This window comes from Mauremys mutica, chromosome 2, assembly GCF_020497125.1.
Source record: "Mauremys mutica isolate MM-2020 ecotype Southern chromosome 2, ASM2049712v1, whole genome shotgun sequence".
Classification (NCBI taxonomy): domain Eukaryota; kingdom Metazoa; phylum Chordata; order Testudines; family Geoemydidae; genus Mauremys; species Mauremys mutica.
In genome coordinates, this window is record NC_059073.1 from 280,131,231 (window position 1) to 280,146,252 (window position 15,022).

The following is a 15,022-nucleotide window of genomic DNA, read 5'->3' on the forward strand; positions in this document are numbered from 1 at the left end:
TGGAATTTAGTTAAGCAAAGCTTGTCAGAAAACCAGAAAAACTAACTGCAGGAACCTCTACCTAAAGAAAGAGCAATTTTATTCATCCAGAATTGGTAATTTTAGAAACACTTGGAAACGTGTATCTATTTTAGTTGATATGCCTAATATTTCATTTCCCCCTGCCCCTCCCAGGGCCGGCTTCAGGCACCAGCCGAGCAAGCTCGTGCTTGGGGCGGCAGATTCTACGGGGCGGCATTCCGCCCAAGCCTAGGGCGGCATGGCTGTGGGTGTTTTTCGTTTGTTTGTTTGTTCGCTGCTCTGGCCGCCCTGTAGGGGGCGGCGGCGCGGAGGAGGTGAGCGCCCTGCAGCAAACTCGGCAGGGCAGCCCGCGTCCTTCCCTCCCCGCCGACCGGAGTGGCGCGGAGCCCTCCCAGCAGGCGGCGCGGCGGTCGGGGCCACGTGGCGAGCGCCCTGCTGAAGCGCTGGCCACCCCTCTTCTCTCTCCCCCCGGCTCCCTCCCCCTCCTCTCCACTAGAGAGGTCACGCACTCTGCAGCACAGGGAGTCCCCTGGCTCCGGCCGCCCTGTAGGGTTTTTTGTTTTGTTTTTTTTCCCCTGCTTTGCCGCTCCAGCTGCGCTGTGTCGTCCCCCCCCGCCCCCCGCTTTGCCGCTCCGGCCACGCCGTGGTTTTGTTGGCTTTTTTTCCCCCCTGCTTTGCCGCCCTGCCCCCCCCCCACACACACACACACTTTTTTTTTTTTGCTTGGGGCTGCAAAAACACCAGAGCCGGCCCTAGCCCCTCCCAAAAAACCATAGCCCTTACATTCTATCATGAGAGAGATTTAACTGTAGATTTAAATACTGAACTTTTTTTACATATCCTAAGAAGTTTTTATGTCTGCAAAACATCTCCCCAAGTATTTAAAAACAACAAAACAGAAGTAGCTAGATTCCCCCCTTCAGATATTGGAGGCCCAATGCACAAAATGCAATTAGAAACTTTACTCGAGTTTTCTAGACTTTCTGAGAGGGATTTTCAATAGCATTCAGCATTGATTTAACTATAACGAGAGCAGTTCTGGGCCAATATTGAGCACTTCTGAAAATCCCACCCTCTGTTTTTTTTTATGCAACAAGCAGTTACCCTTAACTAGGACATGTTAATATTTCAGTATGTTCAATCTCATTTTCCTGAGTCAAACGTCTTTTTTCCACATCCACAAAGATATACTCTTAACATTTCCACTCAGTTGTCACTTTGGGCAATATTATTAGATACAGAATCTAACCTAGCATTGAAGGAATCAAGGTGTCCTTTGAGAGTATGGATAGCTGTAAGAACTGAGTCAATAGAGATACTAGATTCTGCAAGTGCCTGTAGTGCAGTGACAACTAAGGTAGAATACGGTGGGTATTGAAGCACAAGGGAAGACCTGTTTGTGCCAAAACCATTATACATCTTAAGAATATCTGCAAAACATTTTTATAATGGAGTTCTGTTCCTGTTTTTCTGTTTACTCTGTCTATTAGTCTCAGTGTTGGGTGGCTGGGCAACAAAATGGCAGATGAAATTCAATGCTGATAAATGCAAAGTAATGCACATTGGAAAACATAATCCCAACTATACATATAAAATGATGGGGTCTGAATTATCTGTTACAACTCAAGAAAGAGATCTTGGAGTCATTGTGGATAGTTCTCTGAAAACATCCACTCAGTGTGCAGCAGCAGTCAAAAAAGCGAACAGAATGTTGGGAATCATTAAGAATGGGATATATAATAAAATAGAAAATATCATATTACCTCTGTATAAATCCATGGTACATCTTGAATACTGCATCTCAAAAAAGATATATTGGAATTGGAAAAGGTTCAGAAAAGGGCAACAAAAATTATTAGGGGTATGGAACAGCTGCCATATGAGGAGAGATTAATAAGACTGGGACTTTTCAGCTTGGAAAAGAGACGATTGAGGGGGTATATGATAGAGGTCTATGAAATCATGACTGGTGTGGAGAAAGTAAATAAGGAAGTGTTATTTACTCCTTCTCATAACACAAAAACTAGGGGCCACCAAATGAAATTAATAGACAGCATGTTTAAAACAAACAAAAGGAAGTATTTCTTCACACAACGCACAGTCAACTTGTGGAACTCCTTGCCAGATGATGTTGTGAAAGCCAAGACTATAACAGGGTTCAAAAAACAACTAAATTCATGGAGGATAGGTCCATCAATGGCTATTAGCCAGGATGAGCAGTGAGGGTGTCCCTAGCCGATGTTTGCCAGCGGCTGGGAATGGGCGACAGGGAATGGATCACTTGATGATTACCTGTTCTGTTCATTCCCTCTGGGGCACCTGGCATAGGCCACTGTTGGAAGACAGGATATTGGGCTGGATGGACCTTTGGTCTGACCCAGTATGGCATTTCTTATGTTCTATCATCTGAGAAAACTGGTACTGTTCCCAGACCTGGCCTCCTTCTCCCCATTCCTAGACTGAAAGCAGGTGAGAATATTATTAGAAGTACAGTAGATTTTGCTTATTAGTAATCCCTCATTTGCCAGCAAAAAAGTTGCCATTGTACAGCATTTGTCAATAAGCAGAAGGCAAGTTTGCAGGGCTGCAGCCAGCGAAGACGCACCCCAGTGCTTCCTTCCCTCGCTGCAGCCCCACAAACCTGAATGCAGGCAGGGCAGCAGCAGGGAGAGAGGTTCCAGCCCAGATGCCAGGGCTTTCTACTCTGAGTGGAGGCCTTGGGGGCTGCATGGTACCTCTCTCTGTGCCCCCAGGGGGTCAAAGCTCCTCACATCCCAGTTCTTCCTTCTCTAGGTGCAGCCCCCAGCAGGGTACAGCCCAGAGAGCACAGGGAAATGTACCACATAACTCTAGCATCAGGGCTGCATCCGCCATCCCTGCTAGTTCATAGCCTCCCCTCCCACTCTGCAGTTCCTTACTTCCTATGCAGACCCTGTGCACTGGCAGGTTTTCAAGGCTGCAGGCCCAGAAGGAAGCTCTGGGTTGTGCTGAGCACTGGGCACAGGCAGGTTTGTGTGGCTGCAGCCAGGGAAGGCATGTCTCAGCCCTTCCTTCCCTGGCTGCAGCTTTGCAAACCTGCCTCTATCTGGAGCCTTTGTTCCAAAAAAATGTTCGTAATAAGAGACATGCCATTGTCAATATCCAGATCCCACTAACATTAAAGTAAATGGGATGGGATTAGCTCCTGGCAAAATCTTGCTATTAACCAGATGTTAATGTCTGGGTTGCTAGTAAGCAGAATCTACTGTAGTGTGCTTTGCCCCCAGGAGACAGGTGAAGGAGCCTTGGGTTACTCTGTAGTGACGCTGATAACCAAACTACATTTATGAGCTCTAAGAAGAGTAACACCCAGTTATCTGCCAAACAGGGTAATTTCTGTAAGAAAAGGCCATTTGGGACTGGAGGCCCTTGACTGAGAACTGGGGAAATGTGCATTGTACATAAAAGACAAATAAAAAAACTCTCCTAAAATAAATAAATAAGACACATTTTAAGTTGATCTTATTGCAGTGACTTCAGTAGTTCTTAAAAACAATTTGTATTTTAATTAATAATTCTGTAGATGCTTGAGATTACAAATATCTCATGAAGTCTAATTTTTCTCAGTGATTTCTTATATTCTTCCATTTCCTAGTGGTCTTATATAAAAAAAAATATATAAAGAGGTTCCCTTCTCACTGAATGCAATTTTAAACACTATCTGTGGTCAGAGATGAGGTGATTTCTTACATTACTGGATAAATTCATGGAGGTTAAGTCCACTAATGACTATTAGGCAGGATGGGTAAGGAATGGTGTCCCTAGCCTCTGTTTGTCAGAGGGTGGAGATGGATGGCAGGAGAGAGATCACTTCATCGTTACCTGTAGGTTCACTCCCTCTGGGGCACCTGGCATTGGCCACTGTTGGTAGACAGGATACTGGGCTAGATGGACCTTTGGTCTGACCCAGTACAGCCGTTCTTATGTACTGGACAGAACTTTATATTCTTCTTTGAGTGATTGCTCATGTCGATTCCATTCAAGGTGTGCGCGCGCCCACGTGGGCAGTCATCAGAGATTTTTGCCTTAGCGGTATCTGTAGGGCCAGCCGTGGCACCCCCCTTGAGTGCCACGCTCTGGCGTCGGTATATCAGGCACAACCAGCCCTATGCCCTCTCAGTTCCTTCTTACCGTGCATGGTGGTTAGTTGGAGTGCCTTTCCTTGCGTAGCAAGGGCTAGCGGTTTCATTTCTTCTGACTTCGAGCCTTAGGACCTTGGAAATAGTTTTTTATAGTTAAGGCTGTGAGTTTGTCACGGAGGTCACAGAAACTGTCCGCTGCTGGGGCAGTCTTGGCCCACCGCCATCCCCACCTCCAGCAGAGTTTGGTGTGGGAGGGGACAGGGGCATGGGATGGGGTGAGGCGGGCTCTGGATGGCGCTTACTTGGGGGGCTCCCCAGATGCGGTGACATCCCCCTCCCTCAGCTCCTAGGCAGAGGTTTGGCCAGGCAGCTCTGTACACTGCCTCCGCCCAGAGTGCTGGCTTTGCAGCTCCTATTGGTCAGGAACCACAGCCAGTAGGAACTATGGAGGTGGTACCTGCAGGCTGAGGCTGCATGCAGAGCTGCCTGGCCACACCTCTGCCTAGGAGCTAAGCAGCACTGCAGCTACCCCTCTGCTTGGATCTGCTGCCCCAGAACCATGGAAATGTTTTGCACCCAAACCCGGCGGCGCTGCCCTTGATGGCTTGGCTACTGCATGGCTAAGCATGGATGAATGGGCATGCTCGGCCCATGTTCAGTAGGTTTTCCTGGGTAGCAGGAAACCCTCCACCAGAGTGACTTACGTGGTCAAATGGAAACGGTTCACATGCAGGGCCTCGGAATGGTGTATTCGGGCCAAGCAGGTCCCACTGCAGAAGGTCTTGGATTATCTGCTGCACCTCAGACTCCAAGATTTGTCCCTGTCATCAATCAAGGTTGACCTGACTACTATCTCAGCTTTCCATCCTCTGTTCTAAGGCAGGTCGATCTTCACTCGCGACACGACGGCATGGCCTTTGAAAGGTCTGTAGCATTTCTAGCTGCATGTCTGGGATCCCCTCCCCTCCCCAGAACCTGAATCTCATGCTGTTGAGGCTCATGGAGCCTCTCTTTGCGCCTCTGGCTTCCTGCTCTCTCCTGCTTCTCTCCTGGAAGGTTTCGTTCCTGGTCATGATAACATCAGCCCGCAGGGTGTCCAAGATCAGGCTCACTTCGGAGCCACCCTATACAGTCTTCTAAAAGGATAAGGTCCAGCTGCGACCACACCCAGCGTTTCTGCACGAGGTCATTTCCCAGTTTCATACTGACCAGGATATATACTTACCTGTCTTCTTTCCAAAGCCCCATCCGTCAGATGAGGCATGCAGGCTACACATCCTGGACTTCAGGAGGGCACTGGCCTTCTAGGCAGATAGAACAAAGCCATTCAGTAAGTCAATCCAGTTGTTCATTGTGGTGGCAGAGAGGATGAAAGGTCACCCAGTGTCTGCTAAGTGGATTTCGTCCTGGATCACGGCCAGCATCTGCTACCGCTATGAGCTGGCAAAGGTGCCTCCGCCGGTGATCATGACTGCACACTTGACTAGGGCACGAGCATTGTCAGCAGCCTTCCTGGCACAGGTACCAATCCAAGAGATCTGTAGGGCCATTAGCTGGTCATCTGTCCACACGTTTGCATCTCATTATGCGCTTACCCAGCAAACTCGAGACGACGCTGCCTTTGGCAGAGCAGTGCTGCAAGCTGCAAAACCGTGAACTCTGAGCCCACTTCCATTGATACTGCTTGTGAGTCACCTAGAATGGAATCAACATGAGCAAGCACTTGAAGAAGGAAAAATGGTTACCTGCCTCTCATAACTGTTGTTCTTCAAGATGTGTAGCTCATGTCCATTCCATTACCCACCCTCCTACCCTTCTGTCGGAGTTGCCGGCAAGAAGGAGCTGAGGGCGTAGGGCTGGCAGCACCTAATATACCAACGCATGAGCACGGCACTCAAGGGGGCACCACAGCCGGCCCTATGGTTACCGCTATGGCAAAAATCCACAATGACCGTGCACATGGGCGTGCGCACACCTAGAATGGAATGGGCATGAGCAACACATCTCAAAGAACAACAGTTACAAAAGGTAGGTAACAATTTTTTTCAATCCCTTTGCTCTTACTACTCCTGTGGTCGGTGATTTCGACTGGCTACCAGTCAATGTCAGTTGAGGTAAGGTGGTGTTTTTACCCTAGTATGCCCTACATGCTTTGTATCCTATCTGTTTGAGAGACTGCCTCTCCCCATGTGTTATGATTATTTGACATTCTTAAGTTTAGTTTAAACAGGAGGGGGCTGGTAGCAAAGTAAGAGTTTTAATTTCCCTTCTGAATCCACTAGAACCCAAATTTGGTCATGACCAAATCATGGTACAAGATTCACCTGTGCTCCTATGCGTCCCCTGTGTCGGGGGCTGATTGGGAGATGAATGGAATGATAGAGTTTGTTTTTTGGGGACTTGGTGGGGCTTAGAGATTATTTGGGATTTGAAAGCCTTTTTAGAAGTGCTGTTTCTTTTTGTGCATTTTTGATGGATACTGTTACTTTAAATTTTGTGCTGCACGTAGAAAGTGTGAAAGCCACAATAAATAACCCCTCCATTTAAAACAAGAGTCCTTCGTATAACATTAATGGTTATTTTCCTTGTATTACTCCCCTCCCCACCCCAGATGATTCACAAAGAAAGCAATATGAAGAATGGCTTCAAGAAACACAACAACTTCTTCAAATGCAACAGAAATACCTTGAAGAGCAAATTGGAGCACACAGAAAATCAAAAAAAGCGCTCTCAGCAAAACAACGCACTGCCAAAAAAGCTGGCCGTGAATTCCCAGAAGAAGATGCAGAACAGCTTAAGCATGTTACTGAGCAGCAGAGTATGGTCCAAAAACAGCTAGAACAGGTAACAATTTGGGGAAGAAAAAAAAAAACAGGACAGCATCTTTTCTGTTTAATATTAAGGTATAACACTGTAAGCTTACTTGTTTCTTTAAATCTGCTAGATATGCATTGTAACTAGGGCTGTCAAATGGTTAAAAAAAGTAATTGTGATTAATTGCAAGATTAAAAATATTAACTTCAGTTAATCACAGTTTTAATCACACTGTTAATAATAGAATACCAATTTAAATTTATTATAAATATTTTTGGATTTTTTCTACATTTTCAAATATATTTATTTCAATTACAATGCACAATGCAAAGTGTGGAATGCTCACTTTATATTATTTTTTATTACAAATATTTGCACTGTAAAAAAGATTAAAAAAAGATAGTGAAATCTACAAGTCAAAGCATGAAAGGGCATATGAACATTTAGCATCTCTGGCGTGTAAATACCTTGCAATGCCAGCTACAAGAATGCCATGCGAACGCTGTTCTCACTTTCAGGTGACATAAATAAGTAGCGGGCAGCATTATCTCCCGTAAATGTAAACAGACTCGTTTGTCTTAGCGATTGACTGAACGAGAAGTAGGACTGAAGGCTCTACAGTTTTACATTGTTTTGATTTTTAGTGCAGTTATGTAACCAAAAAAAATAATTCATTTGTAAGTTGCACTTTTATGATAAAGAAATTACACTACAACACTTGTATGAAGTGAATTGAAAAATACTATTTCTTTTGTTTGCCTTTTTACAGTGCAAATATTTTCCATAAAAATAATATAAAGTGAGCACTGTAGACTTTGTATTCTGTATTTAATTGGAATCAATATATTTGAAAATGTAGAAAAACATCCAAATGTTTATAATACATTTAAATTGGTATTCTATTATTGTTTAACAGTGTGATTAAAACTGCACTTAATCATGATTAATTCTCTTAATCGAGTTAATTTGTTTTGAGTTAATTGCTTGAGTTAACTGTGATTAATTGACAGCCCTAATTGTAACAATTAAACACAGTGCAATTCATGTTAAAAAACAAACAACAAAACCCCTCATGTTTCACATGAGTAATGTCAGTTATGAGATTCAATTTCTCAGCATTACTGGAACTACAAGAGAAAAAACTACAGTAGCAATGGGAAAAAAACTGTTTTAAGAGTTTGCGAAGAGAGAGACCAGGTGGCAGCAGTGTGAAGGAAAGCCAGAGTCTATTCAGATGCACTGGCAATTATATAATAGGAACATCTTGAAATACAGGGCTATATTTCTACTGAAGGAATCCATCAGCTAAGGGTTTTCTCTCCAATTTTATCATTTCACCAGATCCAGTTGGTAGCATTCTACCTTTGTAATAGCCAGTGATGTGTCATTTATTTTATATTTTCCTGTTCAAGTGTCTTCTTTTATTACAGTTTAATTTCATATTTTTGTATGACATTTCTTTATTTTGTGAAAAACAAGAAATTCATAGTGAATACTAGGAGAGAGCTTATCAGGTTACATGGTCACTATATAAAATAGTCACAGTTCAGAAGAAATCTGATACTAGAGCTGTGCTGAGTGCAGTTCTTCCTTATTCTTTAGAATTTAAGCCCAGGGTATCAAACTCGTTTGGAGGAGAGTGCTGCATTCCATGTTGAATTATGACCTGTGGGCCGGGATATAATTTAAAGACTTTATGGTACCCTCAGTCCACAGCAACTATTCCACTGATGCCAGTGGGAGGTTTGCACAGAGGTTAAGGGAACAGTGAATTCTTTCAGAAGTAACTAAGCTTTATTTATTATTTGTATAGCAGTCACTCTAATTCACTAAGAAAATATGGTCCACTTTAGACCACTGTTACTTCTGCCTTTTGGTTCTCTTTTTTCCCTCATCACCTTCTCTCTGTTTCTCTCCCTTCCCTCTGTCTTTCATTTCTGTTCTACCCTCAGTCTCTCCTTCCCTGCAACAACTCCCAAATCTCATCCCTTTTATATTCTGAAATGATTAGCAGTGAAATAGTTAATTTTGTCACAGAAGTGTCATCATTGGGCTTTAGCGTTGACATTCCCATGAGATTAATGCGGAGAGAAGAGGTCACAGTTTTTAGTCATAGTTTCAGTCTGGCTGCAGACTAGGGCAGATATAATGACATCTGTTTACTTCTGCTCATGTTTAAAAAGTAATCTCTGCAGCCATGAGGGTTAGAAACTGAGTTTTTGAAAAAAAAAAGTGAAGGATTCTGCAGTGTGTGAGGCCATCATGCAAGTCACAGAACTACATCATGTCGCTGGATCCAGCCCACAAACTGGCCTAGGTCCTGATTCATCAAAGCACTTAAGTTTGCGCTTAACTTTCATCACATTTTAAGTCCATTGAAGTCAGTGGGGTTAAAGAGAAGTCAATAGGGTTAAAGTTAAGCATGTATTTTTAATTGCTCCAGTGAACTGAGGCCTTATGTCTTTGGCCAGCAGGGTTGGGCACAGTATTCTGCAATATCCTTACAATGGACCTCTGTTCATGAAGTATAGAATGTTTGTTGCCTTTTCTTTCCAATTTGTAGAAAGAGCATTTTCGTAGAAGGGGCTTGGTGCAATTCTGTAGAGACAGATGTGATGGGAAGATGAAGCAACTAGATACAATTTAATTTTTTTATTTTTTATTTTTATTAACAATAGATCACAGATAAAGGAAACACTTTTTCATACAGTATTGGTAATAATGCATTGCACATACTCTACTTCATTCTAATCTTCTGTTACAGTTGCTAGCCATGATATTAATGATAGATAATTGTAGCCTGTTAGTTAAGAGTGTTTTATTTTTCTATTATTTTATAAACCTATATTGCATTTGATGCCGGAAGGTGCCGTGCTCCCTCAACTCCCTTTAAAGTCAGTGATGCCCTGATTAAGGACAATGCTTAAATATATGCTTAAGTGGAACTTAAACGTGCTTGAATTTAAGTATGTACTTAAATGTTTTCCTGAACGAGGGCCTGAAAGCTGAAGGGTGCTTAGCTGGCTCCAGGATCGAACCCCAGTCCCTATTGCCATTGCAGTCAAGCCTCCATTGTACATTTAATACCAAGAGTTTATCTCTATATAGCATGCACTTCAGGTGCTCTAGAGCTTTTTTAAAATAGCCTTTACTGTAAATGGTTTTTTCACATAAATACAAACTATAGTAACAAATAAAACAAAAGTCACTATATGGCAAATGGCAGTAATATATATTTTTCTGCATAATTTATTTATTTGCCTATATATTGCAAGTTCTCTGCAGTTTTGAATAGTGCTGCATAATGAAACTATAGTTTAAAGATCAGCGCTGCTTCTGAAATATTGTCTCTTATTCTGGTTCTTTGTGGTTGTATGTTGTGTAATTAATTAATAGTGTGGAAACTGGCATTGGGAAGTATTGCACTCTTTTTGCTTAGCTGATGGATGTTGGACATGAAATAAGCTTAATGTGTTCCAGTGCTAATCTTGGACAAGACTCATTGTCCAAGATTAGCACTGGAACTAATGTCCTGGGCTAGTTCCAGTAGTATGGAACTAGCACAGGACATTAGTGCTAGTAGTGCACTGTATGTCCTGTATGTTTTAGGTCTATTATATATTAAGTAGAACCTTGTAGAGATGAGTAATGACTTGTCTAAATTTCAGATTCGAAAACAGCAAAAGGAACATGCAGAGCTCATTGAGGAATATCGAATCAAGCAGCAGCAGCAGCAGCAGCAGTGTGGGATAACACCACATTCTATAATGCCAGGAGTCCAGTCTCAGCCACCTATGGTTCCAGGAGGAACACCACCAGCAATGAATCAGCAGAACTTCCCCATGGTAGCACAACAACTCCAGCATCAGCAGCACACAGTTGTAATTCCTGGGCAATCCAACCCAGCCAGAATGCCAAATTTACCTGGGTGGCAACCTGCAACTGCTCCTCCAAATCACCTCCCACTCAGTGCTCCAAGGATGCAGCCTCCAATGACACAGTTGCCAATGAATCCTGGCACACCAACTCCAGTGCCAGGTTCCAATGCAAATGCACAGTCAGGACCACCACCAAGGGTTGAATTCGATGATAATAACCCATTTAGTGAAAGTTTTCAAGAGCGGGAACGAAAGGAGCGTTTACGAGAGCAGCAAGAACGGCAACGAATACAGCTTATGCAGGAGGTGGACCGACAGAGGGCTTTGCAGCAGAGAATGGAAATGGAACAACATGGCATGATAGGGTCAGAATTAAATAACAGAGCTTCCTTGTCTCAGATACCTTTCTTTAACTCTGACCTACCCTGTGATTTCATGCCGCCTCCACGACCCCTTCAGCAATCTCCACAGCATCAACAGCAGCAAATGGGGCAAGTTTTGCAACAAAGCCCTGTGAACTCACCACCTGCAGTAAATTTTATGCAAAGCAATGAGCGAAGACCACTGGGGCCTGCCCCTTTTGGACCTGAACCACCTTCAATTCCTGGTGGATCCCCTAACTTCCATTCTGTAAAACAATCCCATGGGAATATCTCTGGGACCAGCTTCACGCAGAACCAAGTAAGGACTCCATTTGCGCCTGGTATACCTGCAGGACCTCCAGCAGCTGGTAGTGGTCCTTCATGTGGCCAAGACACCAGCACGCCCCACGCACCAAATTTCCCTGGGTCAAGTCAGTCTCTCATTCAGCTGTATTCTGATATAATTCCAGAAGAGAAAGGAAAAAAGAAAAGGACACGAAAAAAGAAAAAGGATGATGATGCTGAGTCAATAAAAGCCCCATCAACTCCACATTCAGATATAACTGCACCCCCAACTCCAGCTGTTTCAGATTCTACCTCTACCCCAACAGTTAGCACACCCAGTGAACTTACTCATCATCAGGATGAATCAGCGGAGCTAACAGGCTCATCAACAACAAATGCTGTGGAGAACCCGCCTTCCTTAGATCTGGAATGTAAGCATTCCAATAGTGGTTTGCTCCAAAAGAAATTGCCTCACAAATCTAGTGTAAATCCTGAGACTGAAAAGAGCAAGACAGATGTGCCTGCCAGCGTTCAGGAAATTAAACTGGAAAAAGCAGAATCTGATCAATGTTCTGGTCAAGCTGAGCCTAAAACAGAGACTCAAAGTGGTATTACGATAGAAGAAGACAAGGCCACACTGCACCCTGACTCTTCAGCACAGAGTCCAGCACAATCAACCAGCACCCCAGCAGCAAAAGGGGAATCAGGGAATGAATTGCTGAAACACTTGCTTAAAAATAAAAAATCATCCTCTCTTGTAAATCAGAAATCAGAGAACAGCTGCCGATCAGAAGAAGAAAGTGCTGGGGACAACAAATTAGTGGAGAAACAGAACCCAGCTGAAGGAATGGTAAGGTGGTTGTTTTTGAAATGCATGTCAACATGTAAAGGGCTAGATGGTGACATTACAATTTAGTGCCAAGCAAGGGGCAGCAAGCTGTGATGCTTCTGGAGCAGCCCCATTGCAGGGAAGGGGAGAATCCCCAAATCAGTAATCTCCATCCCAATCTCCCTGCTACTCTGAAGCAGGGGTAAACTGGGCTGGATGTAAACCTGTTGCATTTTATGCGCTGCTGTATGGCATGCAGGTGTGCCAATGGGGAAAGAAGTGGAATCAAGGCTCTGCCCTGCTGAGCAAGGGTGGGACATTAGCAACTCATAGATTCCAAGGCCAGCATGGTCCATTGTGATCACCTAGTCTGACCTCCTGTATAACACAGGCCTAGAACTTCCCTAAAATAATTCCTAGAGCAGAGCTTTTTGAAAAATATCCTGCCTTGATTTAAAAATTGTCTGTGATGGAGAATCCACCATGACTCTTGGTAAGTTGTTCCAATGGTTAATTACTCTCCCAGTTAAAAATATACACTTATTTCCTATCTGAATTTGTCTATCTTCAACTTCCAGCCATTGGATCATGTTATACCTTTCTCTGCTAGACTGAAGAGCCCATTATTTATTTATTTTTTTCCCCATGTAGGTACTTACAGATTGTAATCAAGTTACTTCTTGACCTTCTCTTTGTTAAACTAAATTGATTGAGCTCCTTGAATCTGTCACCATAAAACAGGTTTTCTAATCATTTAATCATTCTCGTGTCTCTTCTCTGAACCCTCTTCAACTTATCAGTATCCTTCTTGAATTGTGAACAAAGGAACCGGACACAATATTCCGGCAGCTGTTGCACCACTGCCAAATAGAGAGGAAAATAATCTCTCTAATCCTATTTGAGATTCCCCTATTTATTAGGGTGACCAGGTAGCAAGTGTGAAAAATCAGGACAGGGGGCGGGGGGTAATAGGAGCCAATATAAACCAAAAAAAAGACCCAAAATTCGAGACTGTCCCTATAAAAAAAGGACATCTGGTCACCCTGCTATTTATGCATCCAAGGATGGCATTAGCCCTTTTGGCCACAGCATTGCACTGGGAGCTCATATTCAGCTGGTTATCCACTACAGCCCCCAAGTCTTTTTCAGAGTCACTGAGTCCCCAAATACAGAACAGAAATATTTATTGAACACTCTGCCTCTTCCGTATTATTACTGATAATTCTACCATTTCCATCTAGTAATAGACGAGTACCGTTGTTAGGATTCTTTTTATTTCTAGTATTCTTAAGAAACTCCTCCTTATTGTCCTTAACTCTGCAGAGGTAGCACAGGTGCAAAGGAGTAAGGGCACCTTATCCCCACCCTCTCCCAACTCACTTGCGCACAGGACAGACCACAATCTGCCCCTATTTAAATCAGCCACTTCAGAAGGACTAATTTTTAATATAACACAATAGTTCGGCCTGTTCACAAATGTATATCCCTAAAAATAATACAAAGGTTAATTTATTTTTCTATAGACAATCATTATTTTAAAACTTACACATTTCTGATGTTTACCATGAGTAATGCTGCGGTTTAAATTCTGTTTTTTTATGTCAGCAGAACTATGTATCAGTACATTTCTTTTGTACCGTGGCTCCCTGTATTCAGCTGCTGCAAAGGTGCTTCCTAGCGTCCTTGCCTGCAGCGGGCTGTGCCTGTGTCGGGTAAGCCAGGGGCACTTCCCAACCACAGTACGGTACTGTACAGTATACAATATAATGCCTTTTGTCTGCCCCAAAAAAATTTCCTTGGAACCTAACCCCCCACATTTACATTAAATCTTATGGGACAATTGGATTTATTTAACATTGTTACACTTAAAGTTGCATTTTTCAGGAACATAACTACTACGTTAAGTGAGGAATTACTGTATTTGGCATAGGAACTAACTGCTGTATCTTGGATAAAGGGCTTTGACAATTGCTGACTTTTTAATAGTAACTGCTATGTTAATTGGATACAGTCCCATTTCCTCTCCCTCATTATTAGTGAGCAAAGCTCATCTTTCTATGGTAACTTTGATATTTATTGGTTTACAGTGTGTTACAAACCGAATTGACAGAGGCTGGGTACTTCAGATAAATTTTTTAAATTATATATGTAAACACAAATATGACCAGAAAAGACAAGAATCAAAAGGTGTTCCCCGTCATCAGTTTTCCAGCTCTATTTTCTTTGCCTTTTGTTAATTTTTTTTCTACTTTTAAGTAAATTTTGTATTTTTTCAGGTTTAGTTGAAGAGTAGTCAGAAGCTGAGGTGACTGTCTTTGCAGTTGGCAAAGAAGTTAAAAAATTTGAATACAAGAACCAATCAGAGCCAAAGGACTATTACAGCCAATCAGAGAAAAGATATTTGCATATTCATAGTGTGATTGAGAAATAATTGTACAATTAATATGGAAATCCCTGTACTCTGGCTAAAACTGGCTGTCAGCCAATCAGAGTACAGATATTCACATAGTTATGGAAATTAGACATGCAAGACTCAATCAGAATACAGGGAAATGGATAACTTGGGAATATCTACAATTACACATCAGAGAATATATGGTATGCCTGCACTCTAGCTGAGGCAATTCTATTTCTAAGTAACATTTCTAGAGCTAATAGTTTTACTAGTATGGGGGGAAAACAGTAATTCATCGTGTTAATGACTGTTGGATA

At 42.8% G+C, this 15,022-nt stretch overlaps 1 protein-coding gene across 1 annotated transcript in view; it reads left to right on the forward strand.

Moving 5' to 3' along the window:
- KMT2C (lysine methyltransferase 2C) overlaps positions 1 to 15,022 on the forward strand; it is a 313,192-nt gene that overhangs the window by 276,602 nt on the left and 21,568 nt on the right. Inside the window, exons 42-43 of the mRNA XM_045003252.1 lie at positions 6,754 to 6,986; positions 10,625 to 12,331. Of these exons, the coding sequence (XP_044859187.1) occupies positions 6,754 to 6,986; positions 10,625 to 12,331 (1,940 nt within the window). The remainder of the gene's footprint in view (positions 1 to 6,753; positions 6,987 to 10,624; positions 12,332 to 15,022) is intronic.